General features: G+C 38.2%; 2 protein-coding genes across 3 annotated transcripts in view; both read right to left on the bottom strand.

Moving 5' to 3' along the window:
* The window catches only part of glcci1b (glucocorticoid induced 1b), a 32,150-nt gene extending 25,188 nt beyond the window's left edge, over nucleotides 1-6,962 (bottom strand). For both annotated transcript variants that reach the window (XM_015005143.2, XM_015005142.2), the window contains exons 1-2: nucleotides 6,812-6,962; nucleotides 6,276-6,660 (exon numbers count right to left, since the gene is read on the bottom strand). In XM_015005143.2, coding sequence (XP_014860629.2) covers nucleotides 6,276-6,660; nucleotides 6,812-6,856 — 430 coding nt within the window. In that variant the 5' untranslated portion in view covers nucleotides 6,857-6,962. The remainder of the gene's footprint in view (nucleotides 1-6,275; nucleotides 6,661-6,811) is intronic.
* A 2,629-nt stretch (nucleotides 6,963-9,591) lies between these two features.
* On the bottom strand, nucleotides 9,592-26,774 carry mios (missing oocyte, meiosis regulator, homolog (Drosophila)). The gene is made up of 12 exons (XM_015005149.2): nucleotides 26,660-26,774; nucleotides 24,436-25,302; nucleotides 22,111-22,600; nucleotides 21,798-21,896; nucleotides 21,463-21,717; nucleotides 19,212-19,381; nucleotides 17,781-17,846; nucleotides 17,527-17,685; nucleotides 15,711-15,863; nucleotides 14,068-14,272; nucleotides 13,768-13,897; nucleotides 9,592-12,443 (listed from the first exon to the last, which is right to left on the bottom strand). The coding sequence occupies exons 2-12, from the start codon at nucleotides 25,252-25,254 to the stop codon at nucleotides 12,353-12,355; spliced, it is 2,637 nt and encodes an 878-aa protein (XP_014860635.1). The 5' UTR covers nucleotides 25,255-25,302; nucleotides 26,660-26,774; the 3' UTR covers nucleotides 9,592-12,352.
* Nucleotides 26,775-27,106: the final 332 nt, after the last annotated feature.

Below are 27,106 nucleotides of genomic sequence, written 5' to 3' on the forward strand. Positions count from 1 at the left end.
CTACCCACCCAAAGGTATTGCCTAAGTAAGCTTACTGGGCTACAGTAAAATTCCCTGAAGCATTGCAGACAAGGGAAGCAGGCTAAATTTCCATCAATATTGATATAAGCGAAGCCATTGCTCCCTGAACTGGGATTGTGGTTATTTTCCATTCCCCCACTAACTCCCTCCTTCCCATTCACCAGACTACAATAATCTCCTTATGAGAAAAAAAGGAAACGGTGAAAGAAGTCGAGACATCAAAGAAGTCCATCTGCTGATTTCAGTAGTAAGAAAGCGGCGTTGAAGGAAAAGCTTCATGTTGGATTTTAACGTTAACTTTCCCTTCACAAGACATTTTAGATGTTTGGCTTTATTAACCGAGAGACAGAAGAAAATATAAAAACAAACATGCGGTCAGCAGTTTCCTGTGGGTTTTCACAAGGGTTCATCCTGACAACATCTGAAAACAAAACTCCCAGAACTTCGCTCGATCTGAGGATCGCAAAACAAAAACCAGCCAGCATTTAGATTCACGCTTCACCTGGGGTTACACACCTAACCCCAGGCATTTCCCAGACTTTATTATGACAGCAAAGTTGGGTTATGTTTATTCTTCTACTCCAGTGCTTTTCAAAGGGTTAGGGTTAGGGGTTAGCACATGCTAACATTATACTGAAGCTTTTTAATGCAGAACTTGGACGTTACCTGTTGGTTGCTGGTCATTTTGTCCCTTTGTACCAAAATTTCCATTTACAAAATGGTGCTATAAGTAATACAAAGTTTTTAAACATGTACTGTGCAAGTAAATATTTCAGTGTTTTCATGACCATTTATCTCCATAATTCATTAACTTAAAATAAACTGATATGCAGTCATTTAAGGTATCCTTTCTCACTCAAACTAGCTCTAAAAAATTGCTAATTTTTGCTTTTTTTACTTATTTCTCAATGTTTTTATGTCATTGTTTCTTTTACAAACAATGTCTGTTTTCCCAAACTAGCATCGGTGAAGCCAGTTTCTTTTTTTTTTACAGTTGGTTTTAGTTATGTATAAAAACATAATAAAAGTAAGGAAAATCCATCGCCACTCCCTTGTTTGAAGCACATAATTCCTTTCATTTTTACTCTGAAGAAGAGATTTCAGAGTTTCATTCAACAAAATTATCAAAAGGGTTTTCCTGATTCCTGCACTCCAAGGAAGGAAAATTACAGATGAACATTGTTGTGTCACCAACTGGAAATAAATTTTACATGATATTGCTAGATGCAAAAAAGTTAGCTAACTAGCTAGCAAGGGTAGATTAGAGGCTAATTAGCAGCAGCCACAATCAGCTCAAGTTACAGAACAGCATAGAGATGTCTGCAGGCGACTCCAACGTTTACCTGACGGAAAAGATCCAGCAAGAAAATTAAATTACACCAAATGTAGGAAAGTAAATGCCACAACAAAATTTAAAACCTGACTAACATATTTAAGGCCAACTTACATTTTTTTAAAAACAAATTTAAGGACATTTTAAGGCCGTACTTTTAGATGCAGGAATTTAATAGTTTTTTAAGGATGCAGACACCTTGAGATGCATTTTCTAAAAAGGTAGTTCCTTTGATGACAAATCCTGCAAGTTTGAACATTAATTTTAAGTAGGAATGTCGCAACAAATTTTGCTGGACTATAAATTGCTCCAACAGTTACTGCGATAAACGATAACGTTGTTGGTTACAGACCATTTTCAAGTAATATAATGGTAATGACATAATAATGCAAGAAGATGTCTTCAAAGATCAATAAACTTTAAATACTAAAGTTTTAAAGTTGGAAGACATTTTAAATATCCAAAACAAATAAACAAAACAAAAGAAACAACAAATAAAATGAATTATGAAGTCTCTTTAAACAAAACTGACCTTCAAAGAAATGGCGAGTTGATATCAAAACACCAGACTGAAGAATTTTATCATCCAGCTTTTGGTAGAAAGGGAAAATGCTAAATCATGCTAATGGAAATTATTGAATTTGTTTTATTCTATTATGTAATAAACTGATTTATTGCTTATTGCAACAGGCAAAAATATCAAGATGATATTGTGCATAACCAGCTAACATTTGCTTGGTAAAGAAAACATTTACACTAACAAATGAACCATTTATAAAATCCAGAAATTATTTACATTCAAGTAATAATATTACTAGAACAGAAATAAAAACTAACTTCGACAGCTTAATTCAACAGAATCAGATACTTAGACCTTTAAATCTGTAAGTTTTAAGTTGAGCTGTTTCAGCAGAAGCAGCATTTTGGCTGTGAGCAGTAAGCAGTGTGGTGAAAAGACGTCATGCTGGTGAACCTAAAAGGTCACAACAAGTTAACATGAAACTGTCGATGCATCCAGAAAGCAGGACCATCCTAATCCTCTGAACACAGAATAGCCATAAAATCTGTGCTGATTGGCCTTTTGATTGTTTGGATTTGAGAGTTCACATGCGTTTAGGAAAATCTAGCCTCCTCCATCACAACTGACATGAACAACCAGCTGGGGTTAGAGGTCATCTCTTTTGGAGGATTGAGGAATGTGAGGCATGCAGCTGGAGTAGGAAATCAACACCAAGAGCTAGCCGAACATGGCTAGCTCATACTCATCCTGCCTGGCAAAAGTGACTTCAGAGTTGTTATTGACGGGACTTTGCTTCCTGCACTGCATGGCAGGCTGGCCATCAAGGCTGGAGGTCATCCCGTTTAAAGAAACAAGGGATGCAAAGCACTTCACAAGCATAAAATCCCCCAGTTACACCACCATGACCTGCACTGAGAAAAGTGGAGGACCGTTTCAGCTAAAGGTAAGACTATAAGCTAATTTGATTCGATTCAGAAACACTTTATGTATCCCAAAGGGAAAATAAATGTTGTCATAATTCATATCCAAGTATTCTCAAATAGTCACTGTGGTTGGTGAGGCTGTGGTCAGATGCCTCTGACTTAAGACTGTAACTGTATAACAGTTTTATGGCTGTCATAACATGCAAACAGCTAATTATCCAGGAATCAGAGATGGTATCTGACGTAGCCTGTCCTATATGGAGGTTCACACAGCAGGCAGATGTGAACCAAATCCACTTTTCCTGCCTGTAATGCGACCCATAACAGCTCCCACAAGTTTGAACCTGAAGTGATCTGTGCCACTGAACCGCCATCTTGGTAGGCAAAGCGTAGATGAACCATGGCTTAGAGACCAACAAAATTAAAGTAGAGTACTCAAAACCGTAATCGAATAATAGATGCAATGTACATATATTCTTTATAAATTAGATAGGAACTAGGCAAGAGCTAGTTCTAAAGCTGCATTAACACCAAACGCGATTTGAGCATCAGGAGCATCTGGTTTAGATTCAAAGTCTGCATGAACAGACGTCAAGGCCGAGTGAAGCGACGCACGTCGAGTGACTTAGTTTTTGCAGCCTAATGTAATAAACTGCAAAAATTATAAAATGTATCATTTATAATGAAACTATAAATTGTCCCAGAAGTCAATGCGACAAACAATAATATTGTTGTTTTAAGACCATTTTCAAGTAATATATTGGTAATAAAATCATAACAGAACAGAAATTCTCAAAACTCAATAAACTTTAAATTCTAATAAACATTTAACACAGAAACTGGAAAACATTTTAAATATCCAAAAATAAATAAACAAGACAACAAATAAAATTAATTATGAAGTTTCTGTTAGTAAAATTGTTCTTCAACAAAAGTGCTAGTTGAGACCAATAAACTTGTTTTAAATTATCATGCGATTAATTGATTTATTGCTTATTGTGGCAGGCCTATTTATAACACTAACATCAGAAAGAATTGCTAATTATATTCTCACAGGCAAGGAAAAAAGAAAAATTTTGATTTTCCATTTTTAAGCATTCATACAAAATCTGCAAAAACAACTGAGAAGGAACAAACAGGCAGATGAAGAATGGATAATCAAATAGATAAATGAAAGGAATAAAGTTGCCTGGAAATAAAAATATCTTTGTATATTCTAATTTTCCACATTTTTCCAGACTATAATTATGGTAATAATCCCTAACTCATATTCCAGACCGTGTGGGAGCCCTGTTTATATCCTATTAACGATACACAATAGAATTGCAAACACATGATTTTCTAATATCCTGCAGGACAAACTGGGGAGTTCTGTTTCTGCCCTTTCCAGTGATACCAGTCATTAGGTAACATTCCCTCAGCCGTGTTTCTGCAGGGAATGAACTGGACAGATTACAAGTGGCAGCATGTCTCTCTGCCACGAGGTCCTTTCTCTTCTTCCTTTCAGAAATGGATTTACAGAACTTCTCCTAACCACATCATGAATGCCTAGTTGTGCGTGGAAAAAAGGCTTTTTCCAGGCTTTTAGATGATGTTTCCAAATGTTACATCCAGGGATGATTGTTAGCAAAGTCTTGTGCACAAAATTTACATTTTTAATGAATTAACACTTTGTAAACACCGACTTTTACTATATACGTTTCCAAATACAATAACAGCAAGCTTTAAATTTAGAATCAGCAACTTTACTGTGACATTGTGAGTCGTATTTTCAGCATACAGATAATCACAAAAGGGATCCAATACTACTGTTATTATTAATTATTATTATTATTAGAAAGTTTCTTAGAGCGGACAAATACGTTTTTGTCTGAAAAACCTCTAAGACATTGGTCAATGCGTTAGCTACTAGGCTAGATGTGGGAGTTGTAGTTTGTTATATTTGATTTGGGGTGCAAGTTATCAATTAATTAGCTAATCTAAAGTTGATTGATTTTATTGATTTACTAAATATTAATTAATAAGCGGTCATATTCTTAAAAATTTCTGCTTTCTCTTGTATGAAGATGGCCGACCGTCTTTCCAAAACATAAAGAGTTAAATTTTTAATAACATGCTGACTTGGCTGAATGAGCGCTATTCAGGTGAAACTTAAGGAGTTTGTCGAGTGTTTATATTTCAAAATAACAATGCAAAAAGTTAATTTTCCATCTCACACTGGAGTCCGTTTGGAATATTTCTCTTTCCAGTTCTGGTATTGCCGCCATCTTTGTTTCTGTATCACCAGCTTTGCCAAAGGATGACCAGCGGCGCCCTCTGCTGGATGGCGTTCAAACTATGACACTAAAATAAGGTGTAAGCGGACATTATAAACAGTTCTCACAGGAGCACATTTAGTATGTAGCAACAGCCATGTTGGTAGGTATCCGTAACCTCCATGACAGTTGCTATGGAGTTGCTATGACAACAATAAACTAGCTAAAAGCTCAGAGCTAGCTCATCGATTACTCAATTCCAATTTTTGAACACTCTACCCATCTTTGTATAATACCAAGATAAAAATCACTGATATTTACTGTACTACAAAACTAGCAAAATTGTCTTAGCTAATGTAGCTTTTAGATGCTAGCTAAGACGGACATATAGCATACGTGTATGATACATGCACTTACTCTGCCAGTAACCAGAACCTTGTTATTTACTTGAAGAGTTCGCACGTCCTTTACAAATCTATTTAAACATTGATTGTATGCATCCATGGTGTAGGCGCTCCTCACTAGGTAGTTAACTATGTCATAGTAAACCGGAGGCAGCTTGTCCACATCATGTTTTCATGACGTTTCTCTGTCTCATACAGGTCCACCCCAAAAGCAGCGATTTTGTTGATATACATTTCTCGCACACTTGTCAATATATTTTCTTTTTGTTGGTCTTGAAGCCATGGTTCAGCTACGCTTGCGCTGAGCTTGACTACCAAGATGGCGGTTCATTGTGATATTATTGTTTACATTATGTTTAGACACTGTGAGTTTCTCCACTCTCCCCAAACTTTTTTTGTTTTTTCCCCAGTCTTGACTCTTTATACAGTGGCGATGTGCTACCTCAACCAAATTCATTTTTTAAAAAGTAAACTGTACATCAAGGGAATATTTTTCATCCAATCTTCAGCAGAGCAAATCTTCCACTGCATGGCAACCAGTCCCAAACACTGATGTGTACCTAATAATCAACAATAGTGTAATCTGCATTCCTGAAAGAAAGTGTGTGTGCGTGTAGGCCTCCACGACTGGCTCTAGCCCAGGGGCCCACATGCTCCTAAATCCAGCCCTGAAATTTTAACACACATTCTCACTTTCCACTCTTAATTACATAACGGTAACAACAGAAAGCACAATGACAAGCTCTCAGGCGACCACACACGTGGCGATATATCATTTATGTGTGCAGTTGAGTATATAAAACGCTCTTTTCGTTTTACCTTTTGACACAGGGGAGTCTGGGGGACAGGAAGCCTCCTTATTTTCGGGTGACACTCTTTGCTTTGTACTTCCTGCAGTGAGCGGAGGACTGGAGGGGGGACTGCTACTCGAGACCCGGCTGGTTGTTGTTCCTCCGTGCAGGGTTTGCGGCCGTGTGGGGCTGCTCGGACCCCCACGCAGGAGCTGGTAAGGCACAGTGGCGCGGATGGGGTGCAAGCGGCTGCAGCTGCTGCCGCTCTGGGTGAACGAGCCCGGGGAGCCCGCATTGCTGCGCCTCACCCTCGGCTGCTGAAGGGAGTTACTGGGCGCTGACATCTTCCGAAACTGGCTGCTTACTGTTATCACAGGGGGAAACACGCACTGCCCAAGGCTGCTGCTGCTTGTCTAGAAAAGGAGGAGAAGGTTGGAGGACTATTGAGATAAACATCAGTCTGTTAGCGAAAAACGTTAGCTTCCTTTAAAATTTCTCAACTCCTGCTTTTAAGGAGGGTAAAAAAAAAACAATCCGACATTACTTATTTTGAAGCAAACTTACCTGTAGGTTACTAACATGTGCTGTGGTGAAGTCCAAACATGGCATGGATAACTTTTAAAGTTGTTTTTACAACTTCTCGTTACATTTTTTACGTATTTTTGCTGCTATCAAGCCGTCCCCATCCTGTTCACTCACTTGACAGTTTTTCAGCTCGACTACTGGCTGGCGTAAGTAGGCGGGCCTTAGCTGTGAGTCCCTTGGTTTCTGATTGGTCAGTCACCGTGTACAGTAACATCAGTGATTGGCTTCTGCCAGCCCATAGAGTTACTTTCAACCAATCAAAATTACATTATGTTAAACATTTTTCACGGTTTTTATTTTAAGAAAATAAAGTACAATCGAATATGTAAAGTTTTTAATCCTTTCTAAACTTTATTCAGAAGTGTTTTAAGTTTTCATAAAAGACTTAATTGCAGTTAAAAGCTGTAGCTGTTCTGGAGCTTTCATTCATTGTCAATTGAAATTATAAACAGACTTGTACATTTACACATAATAAATTATTTTCCCAAAATGTATCTGAAAAGTTTACTTCTAAACTATCATATTGCATTTAAATTATTTAACCAGTAGAATATAAGTGATTAAAATGTTAATCTCATTGTGTATATACATTAATTTGACATAACTGCATACATTAAAGACCCAATGTTTACTTATTGCGGTGTGTGTTTTTACTGCTCCTTATTCTGCATAGAAATGCTCTGAGAGCTTCAAGAAACTTGAGTCAAATTCCTTTTATGCCTTAACATGTTTAGCCGATGAATGTGGTTAGACAGTTGGGTAATGGCTGCTTTCCGATGGCAGGACACAGTTTCAACCTCAGCCTCTGAGATTGGACTGTTCCATGACAATATGCCAACATATTTACACAGAAAAGCTGCACTATGCTTTAAATGATCTGTCAGCTTCAGTTAGTTTGCTAGAAAGACGTCAGACTATCATGTAATCTTTCATAACTCAAAGGAAGGACTTCTAGATACACAAAGCACCACATTTTGTTACACTACAACCACAAACCTCAGTGAATTTTAGGACTGCAACTGATGATTATTTTAGTAATTGATTAATCTGGTTTTAAAAGTTGGCATATTCTGCAGATTTTGCATTTAACCACATAAGCTTATTTGGTACGATATAAGAAATACAGTAAAATACGCAAATTACCATATAATTACATTTTTTAATTAAACATTTTACTGCCTAAAATGGAATAATATAGCATTTATTTAGTTTACATTTGATTATTTGTAGTAAAAGATGCATCTGCAGCTAAAAAAAAAAAAACTTTTAACACCAACAAAAGCTCCTCTCTTTCTGCTTAAGATCTATACAATGTAGAGCTGATCTGTTGGATTTATTGATTAATAATTGGATAGAAAAAGGTGTCTAACAGGAGATATATTTAGAAGAATTTGAACCAGGAGAAGATAAAACTCCTGCTTAAGGAGTTCTGGGTAGAACATGTTTACATACAAAGATATTTTTTTTTATCTTAAATTAAAAATGTAACCCATTTTTGTCCAGTTTTGGCTTAATTACTACTCTGAATGTGCTGCTCTTTCAGTAAATGGTGTTCTGATTTTGCATTCTTCAGATAACAATTAATCAGTTATGAAATTATCATCACAATTAATCAGATTAATCATTTCAGCCTTAGTGTATTTTATTTAAATCTTATGCTTTATATATAAGTCAATACTGTCTATAATCACCTATAACTCCAATTACAGCTGTAAGTATTTTTGGTTGTTGCTACTAGCTTCCCACATTTAAGATTCTAATTTTTGCAACGTGATAAAACATGAAAAAGTTCAGGAATGTGAATATTTTTGTTTTCTTTTAGGTCTAGTACTTCATACTTTGTCCTCATTCTCTGTTTTTGAAGCTCATACTGCATAAAGTGTTTGTACTTTGAGGTACCACAACTGAATAGGAAATGTGCGACAAACTCCTGGAGATTTGAAAGATTACAGGGAGTCTGAAAACAAAAAATGCCTATGCCTATGGCCTATACAAAACATTTTAATTTGATTTTTTTTTTGCACAAAATCATTTTTAGATAATGAGATTTTATTCTGTCATTTTAAATCCAAATAATCTGCTTCTGGCCATGCCCTCCAACTCCAAATTTACACTCATACATGAAAATAGCTGCAAACAGTTGCGCAGTTATACAACCTTACGTCTTTGAAAAGCAGTAGTGGAGCCTCCTGTACAACCAAGAAAGTTGTAGCAAGTGGTTCTGGATGGTAAGTTAACAACAAAGCACTTGTCTTTTCCAGCAGCCATTGTACAGCGCATACAGCAGTAAAACCAGCCGTCCAAACGTTCTATAACTTAGCTTGGGTTGCTAGGTAACGGGGCAATGGCCGTCGAATGCGACTTAAAAATCAACAGCAGATACCAAAAAAAAATTAACATATTGCCAAAATAAGGGCTAGGTGCTTTTTTTAAGTGCTTAGGCTGTTTTTAGAAGCAGTTACGACCCAAATGGAAGTATAAAAATGTGTAAAAAGTTAATTTTGCATAAGTACCCTTTAAAACTTTTTGCAAAGCACTGTGTTTGTGTCAGACTGTTGTATGGATTTTGAAAGTGTCCAAAATATATCAAATTCCCAGTTTATCTTCTATAGTGAGGTGAAAATGTGAAATTCTGTTGAAATTTCCACGTAAGATGAGGAAAAGATTCAGTAAGCACAAACCCACACCATCTGCGTCTGTAAAACATAACGTAAAACAAACCAAGCAAACGTATGGAAAACACCTCCATTCAACAGCAGTTCGATTTGTCAACTGAGATTTATTTAAAAGGCAAAAACACAAAAAAACGGTTGAAAAGGATGAAATTCCAGCCGCTGTGTTTTCCAGGGCTCACCAATTTGTCCGCCCCGATCCAAGATGGCCCACAAAGGGGAACGCAGGCCTTTAGAACCTCGGTGAACTCCTCCTCAGCTCTCCATGACTAAGTGATTTAGGCAGCTATGGGTAAGGCCGCCCAATTTACAATCAGTCCCTGCGCTGGAGACCGAGCAAAGAAAGACACAGACGCCATTTACAGGCGACGGCTACCCCACAGATGGCGGCCATCCCTGGATTCATGTGGTATGCATAGATTTTGGGTGCAATTTGGGCATCGGCGAGGGGAGAAAAGAAAGAGCAGGGCAGTGTGTTGATGTGGAGGTTGTAGGAGGGAGGGGAGTCGCTGTTCTCTCGTTTTCTCTTTGAGTCAATAGTGTTCCGGCAGCTGAGCTTCTTTATGAGGGGAACAATCTGGAGGGTCTTGTCAGGGTGCCGAGCAGCTGCCGTTTTCTGGGGAGCTTCTTTCACAGACCACAGGCCTGGAGTAGGGCTGGTGAATACAGACGCACCCTCCCACACTCCTCTTCCTCCACAACGTCTCTAATCCGCCCCCCGTCCGTCCCTCCCTCCCTCCACAGCAAACCTTTCACACTGGAGAGCATCACTGGAAAAACACCAAAGCTCATCAAGTCTACTTTCTGATGCAGAGGTGTCAAACTCATCAAGATCATGGATCTCCTTAAAGGTGCGGTATGTAACTTTAATTAAAAAATATGTCTGAACGTATTAAAACCATGTTGTCACACTTTGTTATGAGACAGATAATCTGTGAAAACATGAAGCTCCTCCGCCTTCTCCTTGAGCTAATATCGTCATCTGAAGAAATGCAACGCTCCACATCGAAAACAACCAATCAGAGCCAGGACGAGAGACTTAGCGCAGTCAATCATGCTCATGTAATCACTGCTAAAGGCAGAGAAAACACTTGCCATAACAGGAAAACCATTTATCTGTCATCATCCATGCTAGTTAGCCTTAGCATTCACAGCAGGCAGAGAGCAATGGGAGGATAAGCAGCAGCGTACAGAGGGTGATGGACAGCGCTAAGACCCACCTCCTGGCTCTGATTGGTTGTTAGCACTGTGAGAAGACAGAGGAGCTCAACGCTTTCACAGATTGGCTGTCTCATAACAAACATAGTGACAGTTTCAACATGTAAAAATATATTTTTCACATACTGTGAATTTAAAGGGCCGTTTGTTCTGTTACCATCTGAAGAAATGCACCACTCCCAACCAAAAACAACCAATCAGAGCCTTTTCCAAGTCATATCGACCATCACAACTTGTCATGTAAAAAACAAACAATACAAATAAATAGCTCTCTCCATTTGATGGGAACTTCTTCAAATTAAACATTAAATTATTTTCACATTGATGCCATTTGGCAATACATAGTTAAAAACTGGTTTAATTTGACTTATAAAATAATGTTATGAGACCTACAATAGGGTCTAGTGCGCCACAAAAATGGCTACGGTGGGCCAGATTTGGCCCGCGCACCTCGAGTTTGACACATGCTCTAGTGCAAAAATCTTAGCACAATTTAAATAAGAAAAAAATAGCTTACTAGTAACTTTTCAGAAATAAATAGGAGCTTGTTTCAAGTAAGTAATTCCTTAATATTCATTTTTAAAAAGTGCTACTTCCACTGGAAGATTATTTCACTTATAACAAGACATTTTCCCTTGTTATAAGTGAAATCTGCAAGTTTAGCTAGAACTATTTCATCAATATTAAAGAATTATTGACTTAAAACAAGCTCAGATGTGTTTCTGTAAAAATACTTATGTTAGTTTTGTCTCATTTCAAGTGTGCTGAGATATTTGCACTAAAAACTAGAATAAAAGTACTTGGTAAGATTTGATGTTTTTGCAGTGTGTTATTGTAATCGCACCCCAAACAAAACGTTTATGAGGTATGTGGAGATTTTCTTTTCTCCACCAGACGATAAATACAGACTAAAACACAACAAACTCACTTTAGAAATAATGGCACGACCTGATATCTGACTGTACATTAAAAACAACAGCATCCTGATTCAGGTTAGACTGGAAGAGGCTGGAAGCAGCACAGCCTCTTGTGATTCTCCTGAGAGTGATTTTTATTAGTAGAGCAGTAAATTAGTAGTTGCTCCCTTTCTCACGTTAACATGGTTAGTCAAATCATTTCCCACACTTTGATTCCCTTCTTCATATAGACCTCTGGTGTGATGCAACATTCCCTAGACAATGCTTAACAGCATCACTCCAAATAACAAACATATTCATGTTTTTGTTTAGTGTCTAGAGCAAATATCTTAGTAGATTTGAAATAAGACAAAACTAACTTACAAGTAACTTGAAAGTTTTAAGTCAATAATTCCTTAATATTTAGTTCCACTGGTAGATTCTAAGATTTTTCATCAGTTTTAAGGAATTATTGACTTAAACGAGCTGCTATTTCTTGCTGAAAAGTTACTTAGTAGTTTGGTTTTATTTCAAACATACTAGGATATTTGCAGAAGAAACTAGACAAAAGCTCTTGGTTAGATTTTGTGTTTTTGCAGAGTAACTTTCTATCCAAGCAGCCTCTTCAGTGCTGGTCGTCGCCGACGCTCGCTGGTGTGGCGGCGCAGCAGCCGGTCTGCACCAGTTGGCTCCCAGCTCGTGTTTAGCTTCGGTTTCCGACACGCGTGTCCCGGTTAGCTGCTGTCTGCCGGCACTAGGTTCCCCGTGGTGTCCAGCTGCATGCATTTACAGGCACAGGCCGACACCGGGCACTCAGTGTGGTCTCTGTGGGGCACAGATGAACACGTTCTTATTCACAGGCAACTGTAATGTGTCAGAGTTGCAGCATAGTTAGGGGAACTGATAAGGATTTATCGACTGTACTTAATTTCTCTTTGGTATCAATAAAGTATGTTTGAATTTGAATTGAATTTGATTCGATTACATTATCGATCTCGCTTATCGAGTCGATTCCTCACGGAGTCAGGAAATAAACTCTTTCATTCAACATATGCATCCAGTTTTAATTTTGCTTGTTCGATTCAAACTAAATTAAAACTTGCTTAAACAATAAAATCCCCCTGTAATTTTAACACGAAATGCAACATTCTGAACATCAACAGTTTGTGTTTTTAATATAATAAACGAGCCTCGTCTGAAACCATATTCTAATTTATTAAATATGACTGTAAATGTTGGAGATTATTCCAACATTGGCGTAAATATTAACACAGTAACCAGGAAGTGGAGGAGTTTAGCGCCAACTGGGACGTTCATAGCAGGAGACGCTGCGATCGAAGCTCCGCCCCCTTGAGAGTCAACGCCGTTGCTAAGCAACCTATCAAACACAAATCGGTTGCCGGCTGTGTGGTGAACTGTTTGAGGATGCTGGAGGGGTTTCCTCCTTCTATTGTGATTAAAGTTTTGAGCAACCGGCCCGACAATCGCCTTTCTTTTTGTGTAAAACATATTTTCGAGCGTTTCTGAAGCGACGCCATCTTGGATATCCTCTAAAGCAGAATACACAGCGTGTTCAATACGTCGCAAGTTACGGGAACCGATAACGATTCCAAGTAATTGAACTCCTGAGAACCGGTCCTCAGTTCCTAACAATCCATCAATCGATTATTCTGATGGTTAATCGCATTTTTAAAAACTGCACAATCTGCCAATTTCTAATTTAAACCATTATATACAATATTAGAACCACATTACAGTATATGAAAGAAAAACTGCATTGTCCTTAAGTCGTCTCTCAACTCAAATTAGTTTGTTGGGAAGAAGTCAGACTATCAGGTTACCTTTCATAACTCAAAGGCAGGGCTTGTTTTCACATGTTTGACCAAGTTTGTGAAGATACTGGTGTATTTAACTGGTCAACTGGTTAATTTAAAATAAATTTTAAATTAAGTAAATTTATGTGTTTCTTTTTTTAAAAAGAGACGTTCAATTCAGCTCTTTTTCCTGTATCGGATCGGTATCGGTCGATACTAAACCTCTGATATCTGTATCGATAAGTGAAAGCAGTGAATCCCTAACTTGAATACCATTTTTGGGTGTTACATGTGAATTTCAAAAGCATGAAAATAGTTTTCAAAATGTCGCCCACCTGAACCAGCTCAGCATGTGACCGGCATGCCCACCATGCCGACAGTTGTGACACCAGGTGAACCAGTTGTTGAACTGGGCGAGTTTGTTCTCCCTTGTTAAGTCCATTTTCTCGTCCGACTTTCCAGTTCCTGAATCCAAAAGATTCAACATTTAAACCCGACTATCAGTGCTGTTGGGTGTGATGTCACAGCAGTAAACGTCCAGGTGCTAACAGGTTTTAAACGGCGACCAAAGTCCAGTCATCCCTCCTAAAGTTAAGCTTTACAGCAGCTTCAGCTCCGCGTCCGGCTGATCCTACCTGAGCAGCTGGAAACAGGTGTGCCCATGTTCATGAGGCAGAGTGCGCAGCGCGGCAGAGGCTTCCTGCAGCCAGGACAGCTGGTGACTTTTGATTTGGTGGGCGACCCGCTGACCCCGTACTGGCTGAAGCCCCGGCCCTGATGAGGCATCGCAGAGCAGCTGTAGGAGATGGACTTCCCGCAGAAATTACAGCTCACAAACACCTGCAGAAAGCAAAACATAGGGCTGGCGATGAAACGATTAATCAGGATTAATCAGGATTAATTGATTATTTAAAGTGCATTATAAAAACATCATAGAGACACCGACTGTGAAAAAGGAATAAACATCACATTTTGTCAACATGAAATATGTTGATCAATATTCCACATTCTCCTCGGGCTGCAACTAAAGATTATTTGATTAATCCGATTTAAAAAATGGCACATTCTACAAATTTTCTATTTAACCTTTTTTAAAATACTATATTAGAAATACATTAAAATAAGCAAATAGTTCAGTACATTTTTTAATAAGAAAATAATCATTTAATTGCCTAAAATTCAATACCTTAGCATTCCTTAGTTAATCTGGACCAGTATTTCAGATTAGCTAATTTTGGCTAAAACATATTTACAGACAAATGTGTTTTTACCTTCGATGCTTTTGGCTCAATTCCTGCTCTGAATTTGTTGGGTTTTTTCACCAAATGGCCTTTATTAAGGCTGCATACTTCAGTTAACGATTAATCAATTAATAAATTATTTGACAATAACTTCAATAACTTCAATAATTGTAAACTTCAATAATTGTAAAGTTTACTTTACTGGAAAAATGTGGTCATTTTTCCAGTACTAATCAAAGGCAACTCAAAACAGGAACTCAGTGCTTCGGTTTTGAGGTTTTCTGGGAATCAACTAATTTAGTAATTGATTAATCGTTAACTGGAGCACACAGATTTCAAAAAGGTCATTTGCTGAAAGAACAACATACTAATTTTGGTAGTAATTAGGCCAAAAATATGCAAAAAAATATGTTTTGTATTGTTTATTTTTGCAGTTATCTTTACTTTTGAAATTATGTGACCCATGTATGTTATGTATTTTTTGTTGTTCATGTTTTATGTGTAGATTCAGGGAATTGCCACTAATGGAGATCCAAATGGTTCAAATTCTTAAAAACAACCTCCTACTAAGCTTTTGTTATCCAGTTATTAATTGGTTAATCCAAAAATCAATCCCCAGATCAGCCCTACACTGCACTGACAAGCAGAAATATGTCTGAGCTTTTCACATGATGTTAGAAGTATTTTTTAAAGTTCTTTAATTGCATCATTTGCTACAAATGATCAGGTATTTACAAAAGAGATGCCATGTTATTGCATTTTAGGCAATAAAACATTTTTTAAAAAAAGGAATTAAATTAAATTTTCAATGTGCTACAGATTGTATTAAACATGCGTAAGTGGTTAAATTAAAACTCTGTAGAATGTGGTCATTTTTTAAATCCGATTAATTGACAGAAGAACTGATTATTAAACTAATCGATAGTTGTAGCCCAGGGTAGGCCTGGTACAAGGAGTGTAAAACCAACAGCTTCATGCTGCCTGGGTTTACATTTTGTTGGGATCAAAGGCGCTGCAGCAGAAACGAGCGTCGTTACCTGAGCTAGAGGTTTGGAGCTGGGGTCCAGTTTGCCCCTGAGGATGTCAAACTCGGCCCGCTTGTGCCAGAACCTCCATGCGTCCAGCAGGTTGCGGTAGTTTTCGATCCAGCACTGGACCCGAGGGTCTTTCAACACGTCACCAGGGGAGCCCTGGCAGCAGAGATCAGCAGGTGTGAAAACGCCCTTTGACCTTTTCATTTCAGAGCAGTTAGCAGAGCAAAAGGCAGCCTCATGCTAGCAACACGTTGCTCTGTACAGGTGTGGCTGTCGGTGAGCGCTTCAGTACCAATGGCGTGTTGGAACAAGATAACTAAAGTAACAATTAATTAACACTTAGATGTTCTAGTGCTGCTTCATCGGAATAAGTAGATTTTTTCTCTTACATTCACTGTAAGTAATTACTTTGCAAGATGATTAAACTTTCTGGAGAAAATGTTATGATTAGAGGCGTGCCGATCGATCGGCCACCGATCATAATCGGCCGATTTCCATGAAAAAGTGTATGATCGGTGATCGCCGATCCTGGTCTCTTGTTGCTGATACCGATGACTTGCATCTCATTTCCAACCTGATTGTGCAGCTGGTCTCCTCTTTCCTTCACTCTGTGCAAACACAGCAACAAATCCAAAGCGATGTGGAACTATAACGCACTGAGTGAATGGGAAAGTTTGCGTGTTGCGGCGGAAAATTGAAGCACGTCAAAATGCATCAGCACTACGAATCTAATATGGCATAAAAACAATGCCATACTTGACGGAGTTTGGCTACATCGAGGCTCACTGCAGTAAAAAAGACATACGGAGGATCAGATAGCAGGTAAAGCAGCGCACAGCTACAAACACTCACCCGGATTAGCATGACGGTCAGAAAGCTAAACAAATAACCCGCAAAATTATTTAAGTCTTCGCGCTGCGATGTAAGACGCTGGTTCTGCTCTCCTGTTGAACCGCTGCTACGCTACAGGTAGTAATATTTGACAGACGGAGCGCCGCTTCTGCTCCACCTGGTAGTGACTCTCACACCGAACCTCTGTTTAAAGCTGCAGCATCTAACTTAAAAAATACATTTTACCTACGTATTAAAACTTTCGCTGTCCTAACATGAGACAGATAATCTCTGAAAAAATAATCGATCTCCTCCACGTTCTGCATAATTACTCCGCTGAGTCAGAAACAGCCACTCAGAGCTAGCAGTAATCAGCTAGCCGCCATGCTAACAGGAAGTTTTCATTCAGTAACTCTGGATTGTTTATAGTAATGGAACCTGTTTTTGCCTTTGAATGTTAAGTTTTATACTTGAACTTCTTGGCAATGTTGAGAGGTTTTATTTTGGCTCTTTGCATTATTTAGCCTCTTCAGAGCCTTCATATGTTATCAGTCTGTTAAAGATAGTATTATCAATAGCAGTACAATTTGCACAATGCCTGTTTTGTTTAGTTTTCTTCTTGGAAAAAGTTATTAAAAACAAGTTTTTGTCTAAATTAAGGTGAATTCATGGTTTCTTTTTCCACATAATGTAACTGGTAGTGCTTATGATTAAAAAATAATAATTATGTGATCGGTATCTGTGATCGGCCCTCATGGATGATCGGCATTGGCAGGAAAACACCTGATCGGCACATCTCTAGTTATGATTCACTGGTATTTAGCTGGAAGCTACTAAGCATATATCATCTGGACTATTGCAAATGACTATTTTAATAATCAAATAATCTATTGATTAATCAAGTGAAACATTATCTCGTTCCATAGTAGCTACTTAAGCTAGCACAAGAAACATATGGAGGAGAAAATGCCAGTGTCCATCAGAGTACCTTCAGCATGCAGAAGCTGGCGGTCTGGACGTCCCCGGTCCGGTCCACGTAGCTCTCCATCAGATCGACGCCATCTTTAGTGAGTCCGGTCAGCAGGATTCCCTCCAGGTTTCCTGCCTCCTTCATCTCAGCGGTCAGTTTGTCGATGTAACGAGGCAGCTGCAGGGAAATCAGCAGCAGACTCAGATGAAGCTGCTTCACCACACGCGACTCTCGGCACGTCGATGTGCTGCAGGACGCTTCGCTCTGGTTACCTGAGCATCACTGAGAAACATGCAGGCGAAGGCGACTCTGTCCCGGACGGCGACTTTGCTCTCATACTGAAACAGAGGAAACGCAACACATTGCTTCTCTACCAGGACACAGAGGGGAGCAACTAGTTACATTTAAACGTAACTTTTTGGAAAATAAATTATTTTTACTACTTTGTACTTTTTATTTCTATACTTACTTAAGTAAAATGTATGGATTCTCCAGCAACTGAATGAAAAACAAAAAAATTCCCCAGACACAGACCTTCAGTTGAAGTTTCATAAAATTTATATTGAAAGCAAAATATGTTTTTGCCTAATTTTGTTATTTTGTAATTGTGTTACTTCTATTAACTATTTTCATCTTAAAATGCCAAATAAGCTCATTTTTAAACTCTTTTTAATCTTTTTCAAGCACATTTAACACCAACTGTTCAGGTAATTATTTAAAATTTTAATATTTATTTCAACCAATGAAAAAGGTGGAACATTTATCAGATTTGATTAAAGTGTGACAATTTTGTCACTAATATCCAGGAAGTTTTTACTCGAAAACTTTATTATTTTTCAGTAAAAGAAAAAAAAAATCAGTAATAATCAAATATTACATTTAGCTAAATACAGCAGAGGTCATTGGAGAAAATTATTGCTTTTATTGCTGGGAATAAACTTAAAAACATTTCACAGAATTAAAAAAAAATGAAAATAATAAGCACAAACATGTAAATAAAAATTTAGGCAAACATAAAATATTGAATGTTTTTTTATTGTTGTGTAGGTAAAAGAGAAAAAAATTAACAATATTTTTTTTTTTTTTTTATTTAATTTTGGCCCCTTAATACTTTCAGCCTGGGGATTTTGACCTTTGGACACAACTGCAATAAGTTTTGTTAATTTTCTTTTTTACCTGGAATAAATTTTATAATTTTTGATTGCATTCCTTATCATATTATCAGACCATAAAAAGTAGATATGCAGTTATTTTAAAGACTGGGTGGGAAGTCCTGCTTGTGTTTTAAACTTTGAGCCTGATCTGAAGTGGAAACATTTCTGAAGCCAAACATCATTTCTATAAAAATCCAACCAGCCCGGCTTCGAAATGACTCACTGGATCGTCTTATCTCATTACACGTATTTACCAAGAAAAAGTTTGAGAGAAATTTCAGCTGGAAGGGAAAACAAACATGGATTCTGGCCTTTCTCCTTTACACAACAGTTTTATGACTTACAAAGCCAACAGTGGAAATGGAAAACAAGTCTCTTCCTGTGCACCTGAATTTTTTCCACATAAAACCACTGAAGTAATACCAGCCAATTTATTACTGTGTTAAGTATAAATAAACCTCCTTATGGAGTCAGAACAAAAGGGCTACTGTCTTGGCTTTTCTGTATCAACTAACTGCCTCACTAAAAGCCGAAGGCGCAGATATTTACCAGCACGCCGTCGTAGGCTCCAGGCTCACTGGTGAGGAAGGCGAACATGACGCAGAGGTAGGGGTTCTTCAGCTGCAGCCTCAGAGAGCTGCACATCTCCCTCCACAGGGACGACTTCTCGTCGGTGTAGCCCGACAGCGCCATGGCAACAACGTTCAGGTTCAGGTCGCCTGTAAGTAACATGAACCTATTGGTACAGAGTCGTTCACAGTCTGCTGCTAAGGAGGAAAAACGTCTGGAAACAACCGATGTAAGCCTTTATTTGTACTTTAGTTTGTTTGTCTAGAACAGGGGTCAAACTCAAGGCCCGGGGTCCAAATCCGGCCGCACAGCTTTATATGCGGCCCTCTGGACTCCAGAGCCTTTAAATACAATTTTATGAGTCAAATCAAGTCAGTTTTTATCTCTATACTGCCATATTGCATCAATTAGTCCCTCCAGTTTTTCAGGAATCCACAATCGCCAAAATCCATGCAATAATAAACAAATTCCCAAACTTTTGCATGCTAATAATAGTAATAATGTTTTTTATAAAGTGTTTTCAAACAAAGTGCTGAACAATTACAAGGAGATAAAACCAAAAGAAAGCAATAAAGTTTATAATGAATAAATGTGAAAAATTGTGAAAATTTCCAATAATTTGGAAATGTGAAAAATTCCAAATTATTGGAATTTTTGAGCAAAAATGGTCAAAAGCATTGGGGTCAGGTGATGCTACCTCCCACCTGCAGGTGGCAGTATGGTGTAAAGCTATCCAGGAATATTTATCTATTTTGTACAGATGTGGTTTGATTACTGCTCTGAATATGTTATATTTATTCAGGAAATAACTATTTCTATTATGAATACTCTAGTTAATGATTAGTGAATTACTAAATTAGTTGACGATTATCTGAACAATCGATTAATCCGATTGCACAACTAAACAAAAGATAATAAAAACATTGTTAATCTGCAGATTACATGATGTTTTTTCAACGAGTTATTACATAAGTTTGTCGGGTTAAACATATTTTCTCTTGTGTAAGTGTGTGCAGAGGAATCAAACACTCAGTAGGAACTAAAGCAGCGGCTCCGGCTGCCACGGCTCTGTTGACGCTCCGTATCCACAGAACGGCTCCGTCAGTCGTGATCAGGAAACACAGCAGAAAACTCTTGACCTACATTAGTGAAATTTTTCCTCGTCACACGTGTGTAAACAGCAGCACTGGGAACGCACTGTGTGCCGTGGAAAATATGACTCCGACCGCCACATTCTGCTTTATTCTCCCTATAAACTTTATTTTACTTTATTTAAAGATTCAGTTTGGTTTTTAACTTAATTTACAGCCTGTATTCTTAACACATTTGGAAACACTGGCTGATTTGTTGAAGGGTTCTTCAGAACGAGTGATTCGCCCTAGCACAGATGGAAGAATATCTTTAATACAACCAATAAACCACATTAAATACAATGTGATCTATAAAGCACACTGAATACAAAATACAGAGTTTAATTAGTAAAGCAAGAAGAAGAGCACTGAAATATTTCCATAAATAAACTCCTAAACCTCACAGACAGAGTTCCTGGAAGCTGCACTGGATACCATATTAAGGCTTTTGTATTGAAAATAGGACATTAAAGTGTATAAAGTTAAGTGACTTTACTTTTGGTAACAAAGTGTAACTCAACTGCAAGCATATCCGATTAATATCCCATATTGTTGCGTCATTCTTTTGATACCTTATCTATATTTTATCAACTTGGATAGTATTTTAAAGTTAGTTTGTAACCAGTTTGTCTATTTAATATAATTTATTTGTTGGCGCTTCAGTACAGCATATTGAACAGGCACACGATATCAAAACATGGCTTTAATTACAGATTTTTGATAATTATTAATTCAGTAAGTGAGATATTTAATTAAGCATGTCGTCATGAGATTTCTGTTAAAAGCTGAAAATATCAGTTATGAGAGAAACTCTTTACCAAAGAGCTTCTTGTTTTAGTTGAGTTTGCTGCCACCTACTGGCTTAAAATGGAAATATATTTGAGCATCAGAGGAGAGGAATGCATTTTGTTTCCATGTTCACAGTCTCCATGCTGGATAAGTTTAATGTTCCAGGTCTTTACAAGCAGAATTCATGTCATTACAGGAAATCTAAGACTTTATTGTGAGTTACATTTCCTCTGGAGGACGCAGACCTCCAGAGTATTCTGTAATACAGAAATGTATTCGCCGTGTTCACTCAGCCTCGACGCTCCGCTCACCTTTTTCTGTGACGGCTCCCTTGCTGAGGATCTGGATGGCGCGGCGGATATCCAGGTTGAAGAGAGCGATGGCCGCCGCTCGCTCCCACTCGCGTTCCTGCTCCAGAGACCGCAGGAAGGTTTCCACGTCGATGTCGGGACCGCGGCTGATCCATCCGCAGAGCCGCAGGGCAAGGCAGCGCTCGTCGCTCTGGAAGCGGGTTACGTCCGTCTGCCGGTCCGAGCCGCTCCAGCACCTGCGGCTCTCCGTCGTGCCTTCAGGAAGACAGAGAATTATAGAGGAGTGGCAGTAACAACCCAGATGGATGTTTCAGGTCAGCGATCTGTTTTCTTACCTGAGCTCGTCTTCACAATGTTCTTGATGCCGGAATAAACCACAAACTGCTTGTTTCCCTGCAGTTTCAGCTCTGCGTCCTCTGAACACTGCTTCATATGTGATACTTGGATAGGAAACAGTACAAATGTTCCAGTTTTGATAAAAGAGGAACCGATGTGTATTTATCCCATTACTGGTATTGAGAATAAACCCAATCCATAACGGCAGATCTATTCAATCCTCCAGAGCGCTGCTGCTGGAGTTCTGACTAAAACCAGGAAGATACGACAGGTACCAAGGCAAGTGCGACAGGTTTCCTAGTGAAAGGATATAGAACAGGTCGAACCATAAAGACCTGAGCTGTGGGTCGCTCCCTCCGGCCAGCAGGTGGTTCCTCCAAACCTGGACGGTGTCGTGTCCGTACCTGGACTGAGCGCGCTCCCTCATCTTGGTGGCGATGTCCTTCTCGGCTGCGCCGTCCGTCCCTTCGGCCTCGTCCTCGACGCAGCTGTACAGGTGTCGGCCGCAGGCCCACATGAGCGACGCCGTGGAGCTCCAGGCCAGAGAGATGCGCTCGAACACGGTGAAGTCAGTCATGACCCGGTTGGCGGCGGAGACCACCACCATGCGGTTCTGGGAGGAGGGGTGCCAGGCGAAGCTGCCGATCTGGCTGTCGCAGGGCTGCACGCTTCGCTCGATGATGGTGGGCTCCGTCTCGTCGCCGATGGGGGTGGGAGTGTGCTGCATGTCGTACAGGCGGATGATGTTGCTGTCGCGCGTCAGCGTCGCCAGAAGGCCGGTGCGAGTCGGACACCACGCCACCTGGTGGTCAGAGAGGAAAACTGGGATCAACAATATAAAATGGACGCAGTAAATCAGTAGAAACATCTGTATCGGCCCATATCTGTCAGTTTGGAACATATAAGTGTTGGTTGGGTAACTTAAACTGTTCTGTCGTTAACAAACAATCTAACTTTCTCCCACAGTAAAGTTCAAGCACTTTACAAGCACTTTTAAGGTAAGTTTTCAAACTTTTCCAGCACCACACTTTGGAGATAAAAACAATACAAAAGAAGTAGGAGTGAACTGATTACAGTTTAATGGTCGATTGCTGATTACTAATTTTAAAAAAGTCCAACCTGCCGATTCCGATTTTGGCCAATGCCAATTTTTTTTGTGTCTGAAATGTCGCTAAATATACAAAAACAGCAAAACTCTCTCACTGCAGAGCAGAAGAGAACGGTGGTTGAGCTTTAGACCTTAGCTGAGGTTCAAAAGATCAACTTCACATGTATCAGCCGATCAACAATCTCCCAAAATGAAGGAAAATGGCCAAAGTAAATCAGTGCACAACTAAATTTAAGTAATAAAGACAGTTTTAAATGTGTAATTATATGATGTAAATATCCCTAAATTAATTTTTTTATTTGCTTGAATCCCTTTTTGGGCTTTATCGCCTTTACTTAGTTTTATCTAAGTATGTCTTCTGGTTTTATGTTTGATGTTTTTATTTTAAGTGACCAATTCGTTGTGTGTTAAATGGCAGTTTGACAACAACTACCATTTAACACATAAATGGCAGTTTAACACATAAACTGCCAGTTTTTAGCAGCCCCTCTGAGAGCGGCACAAGGTGTACATGATGTAAATAAGAACATGTTTTAAACGTGCATTTTTTTTCCATTATGTGATAAAACTAAAGTTGTTTTTAGATAGTATTTTAAGTTGCAAACGTAAACTTTTCTAAGTTTGGATTTTTGGCTTAGACTTTTTATAATGTGTGCATTTCCAGCTCTTACAGTGAATTTAAAGGCTTTTAAACCTGAATGTTCATCAGTAAAGTCGCCCTTATTTGTGAGGTATGCTACGTATAACATCATTTATTAGAGTTATTAATGTAAAATGTTGTTTTGAAACATCTCTCACATATACCTGAATAGTCAGAGAACAAAATACTGATTTAACAGAATTTTCTTTAAATGTTCTATTTTAATAACATTGTTTAACGTATAAAATATAAGACAATCTTTATTTCAATTACACAGATCAAAATGCCACTGAGAAATTTGGAATAATAAATAATAATTACATTCAAATAATCCAAACAAATTGTGGTACAGTAAATAACCTTCCTGCTCAAATTAAAAGCTTAAACACAATAAAAAAAAGTTAAAAAATAAAAAATAAAAAAATGTCCACAATAATTTCTCTGGCATTTAGCAAATAGAAATAATTTTGGTAATTCTCCCAGACCTAAAACAAGAAAAGTTTTATCTTCTCTCACTTCAGACAGTGATAAAAAAAATATGTGTGCATCTTTTTATGATTTATTTATCACTCATAACTTTTTTCAGAAGTGAAACTGAAGTTTTTATTTTTGCATTCTGGTATAAAGTAGAGAAAAAAACAGCAACGTGAATCTCTTTCAAAGACTTTTATAACCGATGAGTGCCACTGCTCTTCTTAAACTGGACCTTGTACCTTTATTATGTTTACTTTTTTTATTTTGTTTATTCAGTTTGATGATCATGTCAAACTTTTCTCTTGTAACGTTAAGCCTTATTTGCTACATTTCCTTTAAAAATAAAGAAGTTATTAATCTTGAAGAACTTCCTGCTTGAATAAATAAATAAAACAGAGAAAACATCAGGCCGTACCTTGGTGAGAGGCTTTGGCTGCTCTGTGAGTGTCAGCACCGGCTTCTCAAACTTCCTCAAGTCCCAAATGGCCACCTGGCCTTCGAAGAAGGACGCCACGCGGTCGGGAAAGTGCGGATCGACCGTCACCCCCTGGATGGCCTTAGTGTTCACAAACGTTTTCTGGCTCGTGTTCCTCAGGTCAAATATTGCGAGGTTTCTGTGCATGCCAGCCAAGAGCAGCTTTGTGTCTCGAAGCAGCCAGCAGAGGGAGAGGCAGGCGTCGTTTTGGCCCAGCTCATACAGCGGCTTGGTCACCACTGTGCTGGAGTCCAGATCGACAGACGAGAGGCGGATTTTCTCAGCTGCTACGCTGGTTTCTGGGGCAAATTTACTGCTGATATCCCATATGAGGACAGAGAAGTCTGCACGGTGCTTATCCAGCCCAGCTGCCAGTAGGTTGCTGTCCACCGGGTTCCAGGCCAACGTGTTGCACTGCCGGGCATGCTTGGGCACAAACTCTTTTCCCACCAGCTCTTTACACGTAGAGTTGTGGTTCTGGCCCAAACTGGTGAGCACGACTCTGCCGTTAGCTTGTCCCACAGCCAGCAAACATTCAGGCTCATGTTTTGGGTACCAGGCCACACATTTCATGTATGGAGTGTCAGAGTTTATGGCTAGTAATGTAGCAGCAGTTTCCTCAGAGAGGGAGAGAGTGCCGGGTTTTGTTTCGGTGCTGCCCACATGTCCGATGCTGTACAGGCCCAGCTCAGAGTCGCAGATGACGTAGCGGTCCGGGTGGTGAGGAGACCACAGGATGTCCGGCTTTGAGCCACTCATGATGGAGAAACAGCAAGGAGGATTTCAGGAGAGTCTGTCTTCTGCAGCCTGAAGAAAGTCACACAAAGACACAGAAGAATTAAACATATAAATTTAAAAATTAAGAATCTCTAGTCTCAGAAAAAACAACAGCATACATGATAAAACTAATAAAACAACACTTTGACTGTGTTACATGTAAACTATTTATTTATTTTGAACAGACAAAAAGTAAAAGCAAGAAAAGCTAAAAAATAAAGCAAATTATCTAAGCCACTGACATGCAATTTTACATTATTTTTAAAAAGAGCAGGTAGAAGATACAGTATCTTATTTCCTTCCCCTCTCATACTCATACATTTAAAAGTTGCCTAATTTTGTTACTTTGTAATTATATTATATATATATATATATATATATATATATATATATATATACATACATATATATATATATATATATATATATATATATATATATATATATATATATATATATATATATGTATTTTCATTTTGATCCTTAAATTCCAAAATTTCCATATAACAATGTTTTAGTCCACATGATTATATAATTTTAAAATATTAAATCACTGATATTTTGGTCAGTTACTCAGTACTTGAGTAGACTTTTTACAATTTTGTTTTTACTTAATTGAGAAATTTCTTGGATGGCTACTTTTTACTTTTACTTCAGTCCAAAATAAGTTGAACTCTTAGTTGAATAGAATTTTTGGGTACCCGTCTCTGGTTATTTTTTTCTCTCATTTTAGTCTTTAAAACATCTTAATTTGTACATAATTTAATATTTTTGTCTATTGAATTACATAATTCTTAACTAATCGATCAGATGTTATGCTAAAATACTCAGGCCTAGAGAAGCTTTTCTACTAAGTACTTTTTTTACATTTAAGTAATTAATTAGTATTACTAATGAAAGTAGTGCTACTCTTACTTTAGTAAAATGCATAGTTTCTCTAGCTACATCTACTTGTAAACTCTATTTTTACTGTCAATCACCAACCAGTACGGATATATCTGGTAATGGAGAACTGTGTTTTGCTCAGAGACCGTTAGACATGTGACACACGGGTCCATAAGCGTTCACTGTCCTCTTAAAGTCACAGCAACGTGTTCATTAGCTGAAATATCACTGAAATTTAAGCAACTAACTTTAATCCGAGAAATCAAAACGGCGCTAAATGATTAATAAGAGTAAAGTTCCTACAAATTACATTATCAATGTGTGGCTAAATCGTTTGGAGGATCACAAAAAGCCAAATGTTTCACTCGGTAGAAGAAGAGTTCAAAGTTTGTTGACAAGCTAGCACCGAGCTAATGCTATGGAGAGCAGCTCAACCGCTTCTAACAGCTTAATACGGAAGTCAAAACTATTTTTACGATATACGACTAACAACAGTACTTACATCGAGAGCGACTAAACTATAGGAAGTTTTACGTTTTGATGCACACATGTCTCCAGAAGGAAGGTTGCAGCGCCGCAAAGATGTTGTGGGTTACACCAAAACAAGTCCGTGTTGTGTGACATGTTCACCACATCAAGTTCCGCTGGGTGGAGCGGCTAATCATCAACGGAGTGGTTGAAAATATTTACTTTAATGTAACTGGACGAACCGTTGATAATTTTAAATGCGAAATTTTACCATTTCGTAACTGAATTAATACATTTATTATTAAAAGCTGTTCTAGATTGATGAAAGAAAAACCATATTTTTCATTTTTTTTAAAAATACTATGGCTCTGCTGACTCTTATAGACGAATTCAGTTAATACATAAATAATAAATAACTTTAAGAAATATTTTTCTTCTTTATGCTAATTTATTGATAACCTCTCAGTTTTTTCTCTCTTCA

This window comes from Poecilia mexicana, unplaced genomic scaffold, assembly GCF_051168715.1.
Source record: "Poecilia mexicana isolate PSO_F unplaced genomic scaffold, ASM5116871v1 scaffold_16, whole genome shotgun sequence".
NCBI lineage: Eukaryota > Metazoa > Chordata > Actinopteri > Cyprinodontiformes > Poeciliidae > Poecilia > Poecilia mexicana.